General features: G+C 36.6%; 1 protein-coding gene across 33 annotated transcripts in view; it reads left to right on the top strand.

Annotated features, from left to right (window-relative positions):
• Positions 1–20,427, top strand: part of ABI3BP (ABI family member 3 binding protein) — a 274,479-nt gene that overhangs the window by 165,428 nt on the left and 88,624 nt on the right. For 27 of the 33 annotated variants that reach the window (XM_061134006.1, XM_061134020.1, XM_061134000.1 and 24 more), the window contains 14 exons: positions 356–388; positions 1,150–1,230; positions 2,205–2,264; positions 4,443–4,502; positions 7,048–7,107; positions 7,911–7,997; positions 9,304–9,363; positions 10,181–10,264; positions 13,266–13,325; positions 14,095–14,178; positions 15,750–15,806; positions 16,853–16,912; positions 17,580–17,660; positions 18,249–18,308. The exons of 1 other annotated variant lie outside the window; for it this stretch is intronic. In XM_061134006.1, coding sequence (XP_060989989.1) covers positions 356–388; positions 1,150–1,230; positions 2,205–2,264; positions 4,443–4,502; positions 7,048–7,107; positions 7,911–7,997; positions 9,304–9,363; positions 10,181–10,264; positions 13,266–13,325; positions 14,095–14,178; positions 15,750–15,806; positions 16,853–16,912; positions 17,580–17,660; positions 18,249–18,308 — 927 coding nt within the window. The remainder of the gene's footprint in view (positions 1–355; positions 389–1,149; positions 1,231–2,204; positions 2,265–4,442; positions 4,503–7,047; positions 7,108–7,910; positions 7,998–9,303; positions 9,364–10,180; positions 10,265–13,265; positions 13,326–14,094; positions 14,179–15,749; positions 15,807–16,852; positions 16,913–17,579; positions 17,661–18,248; positions 18,309–20,427) is intronic. 5 more of the 33 variants (XM_061133990.1, XM_061133991.1, XM_061133989.1 and 2 more) reach the window with 5 other exon arrangements.

Genomic DNA, 20,427 nt, shown 5'->3' with positions numbered 1-20,427 from the left:
TCATGACATAGATTCTAATTGTTTTCCAATATATAGTGTTTAAAATTATACTTTCACATTATTTTCTCATAATTGTTAACCATAATGTTATTAGACAGATACCTAAAGATTTCTCTAAGCAGAGTCTTCTACTGTATTATAAGGTAATATAAAAGCAACACTTGTAGGTAACTATATGGAGGTTTTATAACATCGTGTACCTTTGTACCCTCACCTCAGAACTTTAAAAATTTTGCTTTCTGGAAGTAGAACCAATGTTACTCTGGTAAAGTTCATTTTCAAGAGAGCTTGGTGACTTTTCTTATGCATTTAACATTTCTTTTTTAATTATTATTTTGATCATTTCTTGCTACAGACTTTGAACCTATTACTCCTGGGACATCTTTAGGTAATGATCCTTTATACCCTTCAGGATGTGTTTTCTCTACTCGTTTTCACACTTATCTGTGGTGCTATAGAGATGATGATGTCGTAATTTGTTGTCATCCTAAGGCCTTCTTTCCAATATTAATGTGTATAAACTTTGAGACAGCTATTGACTCCATCTCCCAGCTTGTAATTGCACCACATCTATCTGAGTCTGTGTTTACACTGTCTGATTGTTAGAACTGGGGTCCAAATGTGATTTTCCATGTATCCTTTATTTAGACCACCAACAGAGTGTCAATTATTATACCATGAAGTTTCTTTAAGCATTTTACTTTCTATAGTTCAATATTTACATGACTTTTGTTTTGTTAATGTTTCATCTAATTTTGTGTCATTATTCTAGTAAATTATCAAGTGGAAAACTTGCCCAAACCTAATTGTTTTAAATTATAAGAGGACAATACAGGATGGTTTGAACTTCTTGCATACCATCACAGTTTAGCCTGATTTCTCATTAGAGATGGTTTCAAGGAAATGATAATTCCTCATCTTCATTTCTTAAACATAACTGTAATATAATTTTTAATCTCTAGAGAATTCTTAGTCATAAAAGGAAACCTGCTAATCTGTTAAAGGAGAAAATTTCAAACTAAGGTAACAAAGTTGTCTCCACTCAAAGAAACGGATAAATTTTAGAAAGCATAGAGTCTGGTTATATCATTCTATTCAGAGTTAATGGAGCCATCAGAACTATATTAATCCTAGATTTTCTTCCTTCAGCTCCAACAACTAAGAGACCCCGTCGTCCGCGTCCCAAACCTAAAACCACGCCCCATCCAGAAGTACCTCAGACTAAACTGGGTAAATATGTGATTTCTGGCTTAAGGAGTCCAAACATTCTACCCCAGTTGGAACCCTGAATTCTGTGCACATAATTAGTACATGTCTTACATATCTCTTAAGAGTGAAAGCTACTCTTATTATTAATCCCTTCCACATCCCTGTAACTGTATTAGCAACTGTGAGACACATCAGAAGTAGTAATTCTGTTTTATTTCCCAATTATTTTGTAAACAAAAGCTGTTTGTATATATGTAAACAAAAGCTGTTCCTGTGTAAAAAGATAGAAAATAACATAAGGCAGTGTGTATACAAATGTAAAATAATTTCTCAAATAGTACAAATGCTATGTGCTGGAAATGTAAATATTTGGAACAGAAAGAAATCCAGGATAATTAGGAGAAATATCAGAACAGAATTTGGATGAGTGGAAGGTTGAGGAGACAAAGGCTGAAAACAGGAAATGTGCTGAATGAAGCTGGTGACGAGATAGAAGATGACTTATTCACACATTCCCTTGACTGTACCCATAGAATGAACTAAAGGGGACTAGAATGTCTACTCGAGAGCTGAAATTTGATTCAGTGGGCTTCAGTGATCCCTATTTCTACACAGGACCATGCTTTTTCTGTTCTTAGAACTGAAGATAACCTAATTTAATATGATATCACAAGCTGAGAGGTTGATCCTTTGTTTATTAAAAGCCACTGTTTTCATTAAGGACTTAGTCTCTTAGGGGATATGGTCTCAGCTTCTTTTTGGCTGTCTGTTCTGTGTGTGGTGGAGAGACCCTGGTGTGACCCCCTACTCCACATTGCCTCCACCTCTCACGTCCCATCCCTATAATTCCTGCCTTTTATGTTAACTTTCTGTGTAATCCATCCTTTCCCTCCCTCTCCCCCCTTCAAAGCATTATTTTTACTGGTAAGATGAACTTTCTGACATTTCATGCATTCACAAAAATCTCTTTGATTTCTTTTATTACTTTTGATCAGTTCCTGCCACAATCCCTGAACCAGTCAGTCTTAGGACCGAAGCTCCAGAAACAACAGTAGGTAATAATCCACCATGTCCATCAGCATCTGCTTCTGCTCATTTGAAGCCCATTTCATCACCATCATAACCTCAGCTTCTCCTGCTTCACAAGACTCTTGTCATTCTCTATTGTCATTCAATTATTTCTTAATATATTGGAGTCTTAAAACAAGTCATTTGTTACTGAGACAGTCAAGTATGAACTTAGATTAGTATATATATGCTTAAGGCAATGGGTTTGAATTTGTAGCATCTCATCCCCATGTAACCTTTTAATCACATTCTGTGTTACTGAGTTTCAAACACAATCAGTGGGGTTGCAAGTGGGGTGTCTGTCCTTGATCCAAGCAAGTACATTGTCACAACTGTTATGGCGTGATGTAATTCTTGCCCAGACCTAAATTTTTACATTTTTACAACCTGTGTGATTTTATGTTGTCATTTTAGGCAATGATATGGTCTTTTGTTCAGTAAGGAGTGAAATAGAAAATATGCCCAAGGCCAGTAAATTGAAATTATGTGTCCCATCATTAGTATAAAGTCACCCTACCCCTCTCCCACCATCACCATAACACTGTAGGTTTTTGGAACTTTTTTTCATTTAGAAATCACTTTTGAGGATCTCCTTGATATATCAACTAATATTTCTATGTGATTTTTGTTTTTCATAGTAATGTAATTGATAAATAGAGGCGATAATCAAAAACAGTGACAAATATTTCAAAGTCAAAAGAAAAATTTCCTGAAACTCAAGAAATTATAGCAGGTATAATCCTATCCACAGCTTCTGGAATTCAAACCACTCTATTAACCTGAAGTTTGCTTCCTTTAGCTCCCAAAGTGCCTCAATGAATTCATCATCCCCATCCCAAATCTAAAACCACACTGAGTCCTGAAGGAATCCTGGAGCCCATCCCTGTGGAGTCTAGAGAAAGTGAAGGGGCAAGTCGGGATCAGCAGCCGCTTTCACCCCACAGTAGGCAGGCAGAGCATAGTTGGATGAGTCTTAGGTGGTATCTGAATCCCTTCCTTTTTGTGAATTAGAATCTTCTCTCTGAATGTCTGTTTCATTGGCTTATCATTCGATGCTATTCATCCTTTATATATTGAATGTGTGTAGTAGACTGAAACAGCAGTGCCACAAACATATACTTGGGCAAATAGATTATTTCTTGGTAACTGTCTAGCTTGTATAAGTCATAGTACAGATCCAGGTAGGAGTTGGTAGTATTTTCTATAAAGAACAATTTAGTAAATACTGGGGGCTTTGTGGCCCCGGTAGTCTCTGATATCTATTTCCCTTTTTCTTACAACCATTTAAAAATGGAAACAGGCTGTATGAAAGCAAGCTATGGGCAAGATTTGGCCTCTGGGCCATAGTTTGTCAACGTGTAATTTAAAGAAACAATCAGAGTGGGCCAGAGTAGTTAAGAAGGGCTTGAGCATTCAAACTGTGATAGATTTGGATGGCTAGGGAGCAGGGAACGAAGAAGTTCAGAAAGGCAGAATGTCTACAGACCAGTGAGAGGAGACAGAGGCTCCTCTGTCAGGCTTCCAAGTGCTGATCAGAACATTATACTGAAGCTGCTGTTATACTGAATGGGCTCATAGGGCCAGTTGAAAAGGGTTTTTCACCGCTGGGCTTAGGAGTTTGAGTTTCATGTGAAATCCGTATGGCAGGCTTTCCCCAGGCATGTGACAGAGGATACAGCTAAACCACAGACTGAATGGCTGCCCTTTATCTTGCTCTCTGAAGTACTCCAGTTGGGCAAAGCTTGCGGTTTCTTTCCAAAGATCAGTTTTAGCAAGGTGGGCACAGTCTACTTTGATACCTAGACTAGGATCATCACAGAATGAGAAATTTCACAGGCACTTTTCAGGGACAGTTATCTGATTACAAAGACAATCCTTCCTGAGTGATAAACTGGTACCTGAGTGCTGGGAAAGATTGAAGGCAGGAGGAGAAGGGGACAACAGAGGATGAGATGGTTGGATGGCATCACCGACTCGATGGACATGAGTTTGAGCAGGCTGTGGGAGTTGGTGATGGACAGGGAGGCCCGGCGTGCTGCAGTCCATGGGGTCGCAAAGAGTCAGACTCGACAGAGCGACTGAACTGAACTGAGTGCAGATAAATCATACCCCTCTGAGACTGTATAAAGGTTTAACATTTCTTTTTTATTGTTATTTTTGGTCAGTTCCTGCTATAGTCTTTGAACCAGTTACTCCTATAAAAGAGGCTCCGGAGACAGCATTCGGTAATGTCACTTTCTGACCTTTAGCAAGAGCTGTTTTTACTCACTGTCCAACTTCTGCTCATTCTACTCTGTTGCCATTTAGTTACATTCTTTATCTTGTGAGAAAAACATACATAAAACAAGTTACCTCTGGTTCTAAAGAGAGCCACACCTGGATCTAGTTTGGGATATCTTCCTATCCTGTAACATATTTAAAAATTTTTTTCATGCCAGTTTATGTTTTTAGCTCAACCAGAGTTCTCTGTTTAGGTAAATTTCATGTATTTATTAGAGCGCCTGATCCTGATCTTTGCTAACCAGGCTGTGACACTGAAGTTCCTTTATACATCCTTTGTACACCTGCCTTTTTTATCTGCCTGTTTTGTTGTTGTTGTTATTATTTTAACATTTCTGTGCTATGTTTGTAGTGAATTGTCTACCAGGTAATGTGATCAAGGCTAATAAGTTTAAATAGTAAGCCTCATCCTTAAGTTGAATCTGACACCCCCTTACTCTCCACCATAGTTTAGAAATGACTCAAATCTTTTTAATGCAGTCTAGGAGAATGTGATAAAAATACATATCTTGACCATCTGAATTGTTACCTTCATTTTATGTATCAGCTTTTTCCCCAAAGTATCATCAATAACAAAGGAAGATATAATCACATAGTCAGGGCAAAATTTTCACCCTAGACAGATCCATCTCTTGAAACTGAAGAAAATCTATCAAGCTTTGGAAAGCTTGAAGGTTTTTTCAAAAACCTGTGATTTTCAGAAGCATAAGCTTTAAAGTAACAAGTTTATCTTTTTCTACTTCCCAAAACATCCCAATAGACATGTCATTCACAATACGAACTTAAAACTGCTTCATGTCCAGATGCAGTGGAGGTTATACCAGACAAAAAGCAAAACAAAAGGGTTCTTGACTTAAGGAGCATGGTAGCCTGCCACTGGTTGAAAACGGAAACCTATTTACCTCCTAGTGAGGAAACTATGAAGAATCCTTGTGCCTTCAGAGCTGGCAAGGAGTTCTTGTTTGGAAGATACATAATCTTCTCTCCAAGTCTGGGTAGTAAGAGACAGGCTTGCTTCTCAGTCTGCAGACTAGTTGAGCACATTTTTCCTATGTGAACCTCCTAGAGAATGAGAACAGTGCAGAGTGTTTTTGCAAATTCAAGATTTTTCTTAGGTACACAAACGTTAAGTATAGATTTGTTATAGAGAGGCTTTTTTAATGGGCAGTGTGTAATCCAAAATGGGTACTTTGGATCTATAGTTCTTCCCTAGTTGTTGGTGGAGGGAACCCAAATTCTTTCATCTCATACTTGTATGGCAGATCTTTAAAAAGTTGAAAATCAGTGGGCTTCAGTAGAGCAGAGAAGAAGTTTGGGTCTTGATGTCACATTAGAATTTGCACAAGTGGGTAAGTGAGAGTGAACAAAGATAAGTTCTTTGTGTGGAGGCAACCAGAGGGAGCAGAGATCCTGCTTTTACTATGTGATAAAGAAAGCATTTGTGTTGGGGATGATGCATTTGAACAACACCATGCGAGGTTGGATAAAACTAGTATTCTTCTTAATGAGCATCATAATATCTCTTCTTCTCACACTGGGATAGTTTTCCCTGTGCTGAGAGTGGACAGGTGCTTTACTGGATCCATGGATTAAGTGGCTGCCCCTTATCCAGTCTTCTTTGGAGAGAAATCACAAGATCTTTCCAGAACTGAGTTCTCAGCAATATTATCAGAGCCGTTTTGGGCCATTTGTGTAATGGTTGCTTCGTTATTTAGGAACTTTTTCTGCAACCATAATTTGATAACTTAGTGGACAGTTTCTTTATTCAGCATCCACAAAAGTACAGGTTAGTTTTTCACATGCTTTTTGAAGGTTGTTAGAAACATATTTACTAAATACCTAAGAACGTCCTAAAGTCTACCAGCGCAGATGCAGATAATCAAGCACTAATTACAAGAACTGTTTCCCTCTTGGGCAGCTAAACAGAGACCAAAGGTAATGGCTATCTCATGAGATGAAGAAGTCCCTAACTCCAGTTTGGCCAAGTGTGAGCACAACAATTGGTTTCCCTTTCTGTTAGTCTTCCGGGGCTGCCATAACAAAATACCACGGACTGGGTGGCTTAGACAAAAGCTCTTGAGGCTGGAAGTCTAAGGTCAAGGCATCAGCGGGTTTAATATGTCCTGGAGCCTTCCTCCTTGGCTTGTGTCTTCATATGGGCTTCTCTGTGTGTGAAAGCTTCCCTATGTCTCTCCCTCTTCTTATAAGGACAGCAGTCCTACTGGCTTCTGGTCCCATTCTTATGACCTCATTTAAGCTTAACTGCATCTTTAAAGGCCCTAGCTCCAAACACAGTCACACTGGGACTTAGGACCTCAACATATGAATTTTGAGAGGATGCAATTCAGTCCATAACATCCTTCATTCAGAAATTTTAAAAAGTATTCTAGAGGTAGTATTACACTGACAAGATTCATTTTGACATGAATGTTGTAGCTATTCATACTTTGTTTAAAAAAAAAAAAAAAAACCTCTCTCTTGTTTATTCAGTTCCTGTTACAGACCTTGAACCCGTCACTTTTCCACCTGAGACATCTGGGACCACACTAGGTAATGACTCTGTGCCTCTCTCCTAGCGCTTTTGTTGCTCCTGGTGCAGTCCATTCAGTCTCCATCCTCATCATGTGCTTTTCTTCTTTCACAAAACGACATCATCATCCTTTATTGAGATTCAATCACTTCCTGCATCTGAAGAGTGCTGAGGCCTCTTTAAAAAAGTGTCCTGTTGTTTTTATGAGAGCAGGCATGTGCTTACTTCAAAAGATTTACCTGCCACGTGGTGCATTTGAAATTATCACATTGATTTGTGCTTTGTTGAACAGTGTTCCGTGTTAAAGTTGAGTTGAAAACAAATTTGGATCTCTTTTTTTCTCCAGGCTGATGAGCAATAACAGCTACTCTTAAGTTCCTTTGCACATCTTCTACATTTCTAGATTTAAAAAAACAAAAAACAAAAAACTATTTGCATGGTATGTTTGCTTCTTTGCTGATGTTTTAAGTAATGATGTGTTTTATTACCAATTTGACAAATAGGAAGTTTTTCAAATCTGAAATTTTAATTGTAAACCTTTTCCTTAGTATGACCCTAACCTCCCCTTCCCTTGCACCAGAATTGAGTCTTCCTTCTCATTTCTCCCTCAGAGAGGGACTTCTGTGAGTATCGGATTACAAGTGCTAATTTTCATGCCTTGAATAAGTAACTTGACCCTCAATGATGCGTTGGCATAAAAAGAGTGAAAATTTTAGACTACAGTTTCACAGAACTTTTAAAAAACTAACAGGTTTTAGAAAAACCTCTCCTCAGTACCCAGAGCCATAAGATATAGAATAACATAAGTCTTTTCTTTCTTTAGCTACTACCAAAACATCAAAAAGACCTCGTCGTCCACGTCCCAGACCTAAAACCACACGAGGCCCTCAAGTACCTCAGACAAAACTGGGTAAATGTGCAATTTGTTGGTTTAAGGGTGAGCCCTAGTAGCCTGTCCCAGTGGGGACCCAAAACTCTTACTCTTTCTAGGTATGAAGTTATGAGACAGCATTAGTAATATCTCCTCTACCTGGTGTCGAGGAGAACAGGACTGTGTAACATACAGTTGGTGCCAGCATCCCTAGTTCTTTCTATGTGAGAGTCATCTTTGATATACATTTAGTAAGTTTTTTACTGTAAAATTCCACTCAGATCTTAAAACTTCTTTAGCAGAGCCAATATACTCCATTCAAGTAAATAAACAAATTGAAAGTCTCTTGCAAATTCCTGGATCAATATTAGCATCTGTGGGTGATATGCCAGTTGTGGGAAACTTATTTTACTTGTAAAACAGTAAAGTCGAGCATATGTTTTCATGAGACAAAGAGAAAAATCAAGGTAGGCTGGACTTGGCCCTTGGCCCTTGAGGTTTGGGCCCACTACGGGACTTGCATACGTGGAGGGAACCATGAACCAAGGCAGAAGGACCAGGCGTGTGGTGGTGGAGGCAAAGGTGGGGCGGGGAGTCGCCTAGGACAGACTGTCCTACTTCTAGTGGTCAAAACAGGGCGACTGGTGATGCTACATTAGCATGGGTCCATCCAGCCAATTGAAAGAGGATTGTGAGACCTTGATTCAGGAAGTTAGATTCGAAAGATGTCAACAGTCTTTGATTTCCATTGTTTCCAGGCTTAGGCCAGAAAGATGCTCTGCTGAATATTACAGACTGAGTGACCACTTTATCCTGCTCTTTTATGTGTCATGATTTGAACAGAGATCTCTGACTCTCTTTCCATAGCTGAGCTCTTGGCAGGACCAACACCATCCACTTCCATGGTTAATTTTAATATCTACTTCAAACGTACACACTATTATATCCATGTTAACCTAAACGTCGTACATGCTCCTTTTCAGCTTCTGTGGAAGTACAGGTTGATCAGATTACTTTAAAGACAGGTTTTTTGTTTTTTTTTTTTCCTCATTGTATATTAGGTAAATGCCTGAAGATATTTTCCAGTGCAGAGTTTTCCATATTGGTTAGAATCTATTAGTTAAAATCTAGGAGCATTTCATGTTGACTCAAGATAGTTCAAGGCCCAGCCTAAGACTGACCATAACTATTGCTTGGCCAAAGAACAGTCATCTGCTCTTTCTCTGTTATTTTTTGTTTGTTTGTGGAAGGAATGATATACAAGCAAATCTTGTTGGGGTGCAAATGTTCTAACTTTTCATATATTTTTAAATCTCTTTGCTTTACTGTATTATTTTTTGGTCAGTTCCTGCTACAACCCTTGAACCTGTCACTCTTAGAACAGAGGCCCCTGGAACAACATTAGGTAATGAAAAATTGCGTTTTCAACAAGCCTTATCCTGCTTATTATTAGACTCAGAGTTTCATCTTGCTCCATGTGACAGTAGTTTTATTCTTTATCTACATTCTTCTTAAAATTATTGAAAACTCTTAAATTATCAGTTGTTTTTAATAGAATTAGCCCTAGGTGAGCCTGCTTTAAGATATTTGCTGGGTAACCTGTTTGAAATTGTATCATTTTGTGTTTTGTTCAAGCGGTGCTTGTGGTAAAAACTGGTTTGCAAACACATCACAGATCTGTTTCTTGTCTAGACAGATAAAGCCATCAACAACGACTCTCACAGGGCCAAGAGGATCCATTCTTTGCACATCTACATTTCTACCCTTTCTCTATTTGCATAGTATTTTGTTGTTTTGTTTCTATTTAGGTAGTAATGTGTTCTTTTTTTAATAGTTACATAGAACATGTACCAGAGATTAAAAAATTAAATTATAAACCTGATATTTAGTTTGACTGTCCTTCATAATCTATTAAAATTGAGCAACAGTCCTTAACCTTTTTGTTGCCCAACCACACTGCTCTAGGAGAGTTTGATTATAATTACTAATCTTTATTTCCTATATTAAAATTGATTTTTGTCTTCAAAAAATCTTCTATGATAAAAGAAGATACAAAAGGAATTTATGTATGTGACAAAAATCTCAAACTAAAAAGGTAAATATCTAATGATATCTAATATCTGATAAGATGTAGAAAATCTAGAGTCATGTTTTTGCTTCCCATAGGTTCCAGAACCCTGGGTAATGTTGTTATGTAATAACCCAAGAATTTCTTCCTTCAGCTTCTAAAACATCACAACAGACAATTCATCCACATCCCAGACCAAAAACCACACCAAGTACTGAAGCTCCTGAGTCCAAACCAGGTAAAAGTTTTGCTGGCTTAGAGTTCCAACAACCTAACCCAACAGGGTGCCGAGTAATCTCAGTTGTTGGGAGTAACCGGTATGCCCCCAGAGAGTAAAGACACAGCTCGTGTTGATTTGCAGTTCCTACTGCAGAGCTGCTGAGAAGAGCACAGTAGGGGGAGATTTGTCAGGAGCCGAATGCCTCATACTCCCTCTGTAAAAATCTCTGTTGCTGTACACTTTGTTAACTTCCACTTATCTTTGGAAAAGAAAGCTTCTCTAGAAAAATTAGGCATATTCAGTTCAAACTAATAAACATTAACTGCCTTCAGTAGCCTCCAAAGGTGCTGTTGTACCAGATGTGGAAGATGTGTTTTCATCCTAAAACCTGCAAGACAGTTAAGAACAAAAGCCTTTCCTTGGTAAATAAAATAGAAGTTGGCAATATACACATCTATGAAAATATAAGCTTGATATTTGGGTGCTATCAACAAGATGTGCTAGGTACATAAATCTTCGGGGCAGAGAAAGATAAATTTAGAAAGAATGAAGCCTTACTTATTTGACTAAAAATGAACATAATGCTAGATTTCTGATTTATATTCACTTAAAACTTTGATATAGCTCCATTTACTCTCGAATCTAGTATTACTACTAGGTTACTGCTTAAAGTCTAGAGCACTTATTGTTTTAGTGATTTAAAAAAATGTGAGGCTTGAAACTCCTAATCCAATTCTGAGAATATAAAGAAATACTATGATACTGTTGTTAAAAAAATGGAAATTAATATGTGATGCAATATTACAAAGGACAGATTTTGTTCCAGTTTCACAGAATTTTATGCTAGTGTCTAATATTTGTTTTCATACCTTATTCAACTTTCCACATTGTATTTAGTTGCATTGAGCAGCTTCAGCTGCATGCAACAAATTCTGATAAATTCTCTTTTCATTTTTATTCTGTTAAAAATGTTTTCTACTTTTCCTTGTTATGGCTTCTTAGATACAGCCATCATTTTTAAGTGGACCTTTAATTTCCAAATATTTGGAGTTTTTAAACTGTGTTTGATATAAATTTCTCATTTTGATATTAATTTCTTATTTAAATGCATCCTTCTCTGCAAAAAAATAAAAAGTGGTGATACTTGTTGCCTTGAGCTTAACATATATTGATATATATGTATATACATTAGCAATCATTATATGTATATATTATGAAAGAAAGAAAGTGAAGTCACTCAGTCGTGTCCAACTCTTTGTGACCCCATGGGCTGTAGCCCACCAGGCTCCTCCATCCATGGGATTTTCCAGGCAAGAGTACTGGAGTGGGTTGCCATTTCCTTCTCCAAGGGATATTCCTGACCCAGGGATCGAAACCGGGTCTCCAGCATAATACGTATATATTATAAATAATTTAAAATATGTATGTAGTCAATGTTATAAAGTTTTTCATGTCAGTTATTACCATTTATATTATCCATATTATATTTGTTTATATATATTATATATTATCTATAAATATTTTTCTCACTGTTCTTTTTATTATGAAAATAGCAAATGTAGGGAAAAAAATGCATGAATCATATACACTTACTAATGATTATAAAAGTTATATGTAAAATTTAATAAATAATTAAAATATAAAAAAACCAAGAGGTAACCTTTGAAAAAAGGAGGTAACTTAAGAAAGCATTCATTAGGAAAAAAGAGAGCAGCAGAAAGGAGGGTCAAAGACAAGAAAGTAAAAAAGTACATGATGGGAAAATTCAAATGTCTATAATGACCAAGTGTATATTGTAAATGAGAAAAAAGGACTAAAAATGAGACAGTGTAGAGGAGTAGAGACTGGGGCAAACAAGAAAATTCCCTCCTCATCCACAGAGTTCAGCTGTGACTTAGTTTTGCTAATTATTGCCATGCAGACTATTTCTAGACCTTCCAATTTTTTTAGGGTGTTTCCAAAGTTTTAGTTTTTTCAGTAAAATATCCCAATTTTCAAACACCAAATAGGTCAGGCAAAGCCCTTTTACTCATCAGATTTAGACTGTACGCTGTTGATGTATAACTATCTCATTCTTGTTACAGATGAAATTTAGGAACTTGTGATTGTGGAAAACAGTGATTACACCATGAGCTGAAGGTTGAAATCTGATTGTGGGGAACTTCGTATTAAAAGCCTTAACTATTTCCCTCTGCAGTTTACAGAGAGGTTAATAAAAGATTTACGTGGATTGAAAAATTATATAAAAATTTATTTTAGTTATTCCAAAATTTACCCTGGTTTTGAAAGTTTCCAAGCAGTCACTGTTTCTTCTTTATTGGGAAAAGAAACAGTTTTCTCAGTATTGCTGATTCTGTAGGATAACATTATAGCTCAGGGGCATTGACAATGAAAGCTGGAATGTGCCCAAATTAAATAAAGTGGAGCCTTGACATCATCGTGGGACATAGATGAGTAGAAAGATGGAAAAGAATAAAATCAGAAAGAGTGGATATAAGTAGAGACCAATCAAAGGAGAAAGTCTAACTGTAATATAATACAAAGGATATCTGATTTCAAGGTGTTACTCAAAGCTTTTCTAGATCTTGCTTGGTCCACGTCAGACTCCCAAGGTGCAGATCTTTAGGCACCCGATGAAGCCATTGAGATTCGATCAAGTATTTATCAAAGTTCCTCTTTGTTCATGAAGACATGTTCTTTCTTTGCGTAATATGGAGATGTACCCAATCTGATTCATCATGCTGAGGCCTCAGTCTCTTTCCCAAGATAGGTCCTTACCAATACCCAAACATCCTACTTTGGCTTATTAATTTAGAATCAGATAATAAAAGGAGGACTAAGGGAATAGGTACCTGACTTAGGTATGGCCAATTTTTAGAAAACCAATTGTTTACCCTTCTAGTTTAAGAGTTTTTAAAACTTGCAATGTTACACTAGTCAGATCCTTTTTGCAGTCAATGTCTTAAGTTTTCTTTTATTTAAAACAATCATTTGTTTTATTTTTAAAACTTTTGGTCAGTTCCTACTGCAGACTTTGAACCTGTTACATTCAGAACTGATGCTTGGGTAACAACAAAAGGTAATAACATGTGATCTTCAGTAAGTGCTTTTGCTTCTCATTGTCAAACTCATTCCATCAACATCACAGCTACAGGTTCTTTTGCTTCATAAAGCTATATCATCATCCTCTATTATCACTCCATGATATTCTTCATCCTGAAAGTTCAGAAGACTCTGACTCTTAAAACAAGTTATCCCTTGTTTCTAAGAGAGCTTATGCATGAAGCTAACTCAGATCAATTGTTATACATGTAACCATCTGAAATTGTTCTTGCCATTGCATATGTTTTTAACCAATGTTTTGTTTAAGTTGAGTTTAAAAAGCAATTCTTGTAATCCTAACAAAAGTTAGAAAAGGGGGTTTTTTGTGGATCTAAAGTTCTTTTTTTTTTTTTTTTAGCTGTCTATATGATATTTGTTCTTTAACTGAAAAGTTGATGACATGGTCTTATTTTAGTAAACCATCGAAGAGTTTGTACCATCACCACCATCATAATATTTTAGCAATGGTTCTTGTCCTTTTTAATTCAAAAAAGAGTTCTTTGAATGATTCTTCTTTTTAAATGAATAACTTACTTTCATATATGACTTATTCCCAGTAAACTTCCACATGTGAAAAAAATACTATTATAATAAGGGTGAAAGCTTCAAATTAAAAAGTTTAAAAGACACACTTCCTGAAATATGAGGAAATCTAGTAAGTTGTAGGAAATCTGAAGACATGTGTTCTGCTACCCATAGCTGCTGAACTACGAACTCTGAAGTAACTGAAGGTTTTCTTTCTTCAGCTCCTAAAACATCAAAACGGACCCGTCGTCCGCGTCCCAAACTTAAAACTACAACAACTCCTGAGGCACCTCAAACCAAACCGGGTAAATGTGGGTTTCTCATTAAAGGACTGAGTCCTTGCATCTCCGGGGAGTCTTGGATTGATCCAGTAGTGGGAGTGGTTGCCCACGTGAGCCCTGTGTGGGTAAAGGCACGAAATGACCGGTCGCTGCTTCCCACTGTTGAGTTAGCGAAGGAAAATGTGATGAGGGGGTGGGAGGGACTCTGCGATAGCTGAATTCTCTGTGCCTTCTGCATAAGGATCTACTCTTTGATGTACTGTGTACTTTATTTGCGTTTTCTCATTCCACTCCATTCTGCACTTAAAGACAAAATGTCTTAAACCAATCATTTTTATTTCAAGAAACACACATGAAGTAACTTACCTGTCCTCAGAGCCCGTCAACAGCTGTGAGGATATCAGAGAAGGCAGCGACTTCTTACTTCTCAGTCTGGAGTAGAGGCAAATTCAGAACCCGCCTCAGTGTGAAACATTAAAAGGTTGAACCTAGGCAGTATGTCTCTGCAAACAGAGTTCTTTTATGCAGGGGTTCTAAACATCTCTCAGCTGAAAGGGAGAAAAGTCTGTGAAGGACAGAAGTAAGAAGTCTTAAAATCATGGAGACTGAGACAAAAAGAAAGGTGAAGAGACCAACCCACGAGCACAGAAGGGGGTTCTGCTGCTCAGCGGTAATGAAGAGTGCTGTGTTTGGAAGGGTCCATAAGAGCAGTTGAAGAAAGTCCTTGAAAGTATGACTCAGAAGTCTGGATCTGACCCAAAAGCATCAGCAGTCTCTCCTGCAATGGTCTCTTCCCCCTATACAGGGTACAACATTTTTATGATTAGAACAGAGCACGTTAAGTGCTCTGCTGGGCCCCACACACTATTCGTTCTTATATCCTGATTTATTGAGTGCTTTTGCCTCAAACAAGGTCTCAGCCTACTTCCAAATAGCTGTTCTCAACAAGATCTGTATGCTTCACTTGGCTTAATTCTTGTCCATGTCTATAAACACAAAATCTACTTATTGTATACATGCTTATATACACACGCTATTTTCTTCCAATTTTATTGAGAGAAAATTGACATGCAGCACTGTATAAGTTTAAGGCATACAGCATAATGATTTGACTTGCGTGTTTCATGAGATGATTCCCACAGTAGCTTTAGTTGTTTAGTTTAATCCATCACCTCATATAGATAGATGAAAGCAGTAGAAAAATATTTTTCCTGGTGATGAGAACTTAGACATGTTGTTTTTCTTAAAGCTTCCACAGAAAAGTCAACAGTTGTCAGAACAGTTACATAAGTACATATTTGGTAAAATGTTTAGATAATTTTCCTAGATCAGTGTTCTACAATGATTGGAATTAGGTACTTAGATACCTAGGAGAAACTCATGTTGGCTTTATGAAGATATTTACCAGATTGTGTATGCTATGACTGTCTCATATAAGAATATCTACCTGGCTTTAGCTGACCAAATCATTAAATAACAAGTATGTGATTTCAAAAAAAATTTCAAATTGTTATGTACCTTCTGAAGCAATATTATACTGGTAAGATTTAATTTGCTGACTTTTCACAAGTGTTTGTTTCATTGTTTTTGACTAGTTCCCACTACAGATCTTGAACCTGGTACTCTTAGAACTGAAGCTCCAGAAATCGTGGGTAATGAGCATGTGTGTCCTTCAAATGGCACTCTTCCTGTTCATTGTCATACCATTATAGCCATACCATGATAGTATAAGATACAGGTTCTCCTGTATCTTAAAGCCATTTCTAACCCCTCTATTGTCATTCTATTACAATCTTTACCTTGTAATTATGCTAAGCTCTATGTCATCTGTTGACTCCAAGAGAACTGTGTATATACTAATTGCTGTGTATCTACTCATCGTTGTCATGTGATCATGTACATTTGTTTAAACAGTGTTGACTATTAAGCCTTCTTTCAGATGTGAATTCCCATTTATCACTTATTCTTCTCACTTGCTTTTTCCTCATCATTTGTAGAAATGCCGTGTTTTTTATTGTGTTACTTTTTATTGAATTAGGATCTGTGTGATTGGACTGGTGAATCTGTTGTTTCAAGGAATAATGCTTTTAGATAATGGTCAAATTTTTGAACGTGCCTAAATCTTACAAGCTTAAATGATGGGCTTTTATGACAGAATAGGCTGATTCTTTCTCCTTCTTTAACAGGGTTTAAGAGTTTCTTGTCTTTTACTGAATGAAGAACCACTTTGAAATTTTGATGAGCATGCCCCATTTTATACATTGATCCTTATACTTTTGAACATGTGAATTCATTATTATACCCATGATTATTGAAATAGTGAACAAAATAGTAGACATTTATATGTCAACTTGTATAGAAGTGCAAATAGATTGATAAGTGCTATTTCCAGTAGTTAGAAAAGTCTAACATGTTTATATTCATATATGTGTAAAAAGCTCATCTAGCAAAGTCTTCCATACTAGCAAGGGTCAGATAACCAAACATCTAGAACTTCTTGTTGACCACAGTGATATTGAACAGAGTGCATAACCTGACTTATGAGGTTGATGGATATTGGCCATAATTTGGTCAGATCTGCAAAGAACAAGTATGTGTCTCTTTTCTCTCTGTCCTGAAGCTTAAAAACTAGCTTCTGAATTTAGTCTTCAAGTACATTTTTGAAATCTCTTTGGTTTGTTTTATTGTCTTTGGCTAGTTCTTCCTACAGTCATTGAACCTGTCACTCGTACAACCAAGGCTCCAGAAACAACATTAGGTAATGATATTCTGTGTTCCACAACATTTTTTTCCTGCCCATTATCAATGCATTCTAGCATTATCATCCTCATCGTCATCACATTATCACTAGCTTCTTAAGGCTATCTTGTCATCCTCTGCTGTTCTGCAACTTGCTTATTCTTCTCAATAAGAGTATTAAAGACTCTAAAAGAAGTTGCCTATTGTTTTAAAAGATATGCATGGGATTAGGTCAGGGTATTTTTCTGCTGTGTAATCTTAATTGAATTTGTATCATGTACTACTTTTGTCTAAATGGGGCTCATTTTTAAAGCTGAGCTTCAAATGCAGTCAGGAATGTCTGTATCTTCTCTAGATGAGCTAAAATATAACAATGTGTAGTTCCATGGCTTGGGGGAATATTTAAATTTCTTACTGTGAACTACCTATGGTTTGATGATAGTCCTTACCTTTTTTAACGTTAGAAATTTATAAGACTCCTATTCTTGACTTAATTTTATGTGTAATTTTCACCTCAAGACTCTGTGATAAAATAATGAACAAAATAGGCAAAAATATTTGGATCTTAAAAATATATGCCTTAAATTTCAAGGAAACGTATTTTAGAAAATCTAGAACCTTATTTCCAATACCACCTTCACTAGAATAATAATAATCCAGTATTAATCCAATATTTCTTCCTTCAGCTTATAAAACAACACGAGTTCGACGTCCACGTCCCAGACCTAAAACCACATCAAGCCCTGAAGCACCTCAGACCAAATTGGGTAAACGTGTTGTTCCATGGTTTGAGGGGTAAACCCTAGCAATGTGTCCATGTGGGCTCCCAAAGCAGTGCCTTTGATGGAAAGCAACAGACTTCCTGTTCCCTAAGAGTTGAGGCATTGTAGTATGGTTAGCAGTTGCTTCTTGGATGAAGTTCTTGGTCACTTTTATTTGTAGCAATACTCACATAGTTACTCATGATACATCTACAGTTAAACACATATGATCTATTATAGTATATAACCATAGGTTTTTTTCCAACTTCTAAGAAATGCAACAAATTCCTTTCACATATTTTTAACGTATATTGCCTAAACAGATTTTCCAATGCAAGCTTCCATATTAGAATCAGAAAATCAAACACCTAGGCCAGTCTCCTGTTGACTATACTAAGATTCATAGCAGAGTTCAAAGGTTGTACCTACTTTCCGCGAGGAATTGCTCCTAGCCTCGGAGACTATTTGCTTTCTCGGAATTTATAAAAGTTAAAAAAAATGTTGTCATTCGAAACTACTGTTTTGAAAGAAAAATTAAGACTTTCTATGTGTGTGTTTAAACTTTCTTATGTTCCCCTTGTTGCTTTTGGTTAGTTTCTGCTACAAGCTTTGAACCTGTTATTCATAGCTCTGAAGCTCCAGAAGCAACATCAGGTAATGACTTTTGTGACCTCATTAAAAACCCAACCCATCACTATCATGGCCAGAGTTGCTCCTGCTTCCTTTGACGGCTGTTGTAATTCTGTCTCATGTTTCATCTTATAAGTAGTCAGGATTCTTAATTCAAGGGCAACCTGTTATTTGTAACAGATGTCCCTGGATCCAGGTGAGGAAATCTATCTGCCATGAAATCCCCTTTAGCATTTCATTATGTGATTCCGTGAAGAGTCTGAAGCCCAAATTGTTCCCCTTCTATTTGGTATGTAGATCCATAAAATGGTGATAATTCAGTACCATGAAATTTCTCTGAACCACTCTCTAAGATTTTTTTGTGATATTCTCATTATTCTCTTCCTATTTCAAGGAATGATTTCCCTATTAAATTATTTTTAAAAGGTTGCTTCTTGGAAGAGACAGTTCTAGTGAATGTAATTCACAGGCTTACCCCTACATTAATGAACTTGACTATTCCTTATTCTCCACCACAGTTTAGCATTGATTCTTAATCATTAAGTAGGAATCTCTCTGAGTATCTAATTATATATAGTAATATCTATATCTTTAACAAATTTTGTTATTGATCTCTGAAAGACCCTCAGTGATAAGGAACAAATTGGACAGTAAAGTAAAATTTTCAAACTTAGGCAGTAAAGCCAAGAAAATCTAATATTTTAGAAAACATTTGTCCACATTCAATGTTGATGGTTTTTAGACCTACAAATACAATAGCAACTCAACATTTTCTTCCTTTAGTTTCAAAACATGGGGTGGGGGGAACATCCTTCTTACAAACTTTAAACTTCTCAAAGCTCCACAGTTGAAACCAAGAAAATCTATGGATTTTAGTTCAAGAAGTCCTTCCAGCCCATTGCAGTTGGGTCCCAAGAGTGACAGTGATATGGCTTGCTAACTTGCTTTTCCCACCTCTGTGCAGTCTAAGAGAGAAAGTAGCATTTCTACCATTGCACATGGACCAGAATGCTCATGGTTGGAGGAGATCTATATGGTAGCCAAATGCATAAGAATTGTCTCTAACAAAAGATGCATCTTACTCAACTCTCTTAGCATTCTGTTTCATTAATTCCTTTTTAAAATAGCATTGCTTCTTTGTCTTAGGTAAACAACCATTTCCTTGCCCCCTGTGGTCCCAGCACCATGTTAGTAGTTGAGCAGAGTGGGGTGTGGAACAGAGATAGAGATAACAATGTAAGGACATGTTTTACCTCTTAAAGTACAATATAATTGTGAAGAATTGAGCCTTGAATTTTTCTTAGATGAAAGATAATTTGCTTATACAAAAGTATAAGCTTGTTTGATTAAAAATATAGAAAGAAAACATTTAAAGGAATCAAGGTTCTCTGTGGTCTTACAGGGAATAGTTGAGATTTGAAATAACTAAGACTTAAATTGATGGTTGGAATGGTGAAAACAAGAAAATAAAACATTTTGACATATATTGATGGTTCCTGAGGGGGTGGTCAAACTGGAACATAGAACAAAATACTCCTAGATGATACTGAATATTTTGTTGATAATATTGTCTTGAAATCAGCTGTAAGAAATTCTTAGAAAGCCCTTGTGGAAATATAGATTCAGACACAATAGTCTTTAAGACCCTTACTTTTTCAAATAGGCTGTTGCTTTTTCTAAAAGGATAATTAACATCAGGGATCAGTAAATCAGTGATTTCTTTTTTTTTAATGTGAACAGTTAGATAGTGAACATTTTAGGCTTTGGAGGCCATTCAGTCTCTATTATATCTTCTCAATTCTGCTGTTGTAGCTTGAAGCCACTGAAGTTTTGTTGAAACACAGCCACACATACAAACTAAGATGATTCAAGGCATATTTGTATATCACTTACATCTTGGCCTTGAGTCATTTTAGTTTGTACGTGTGGCTGTGTTTCAACAAAACTTTCTTTGAATTTCATACCATTTTTTACATGTCATAGATTATCACGCTTCTTTTAATTTTTTTCAATCATTTAAAAATGTAAAAATCACTTAGTTCACTCGTCAGGAAGAGGGCTGGCTTGGGCGGGGGGGCATAATTTGCCAATCTCTGGTTTAAATAATGCAAACTCTGCATGCCTATTCATAACACTGTGATTC

The sequence above is a fragment of the Dama dama genome, chromosome 31 (assembly GCF_033118175.1).
Source record: "Dama dama isolate Ldn47 chromosome 31, ASM3311817v1, whole genome shotgun sequence".
Taxonomy (NCBI): domain Eukaryota; kingdom Metazoa; phylum Chordata; class Mammalia; order Artiodactyla; family Cervidae; genus Dama; species Dama dama.
This window is presented reverse-complemented; position numbering and strand designations above follow the sequence as displayed.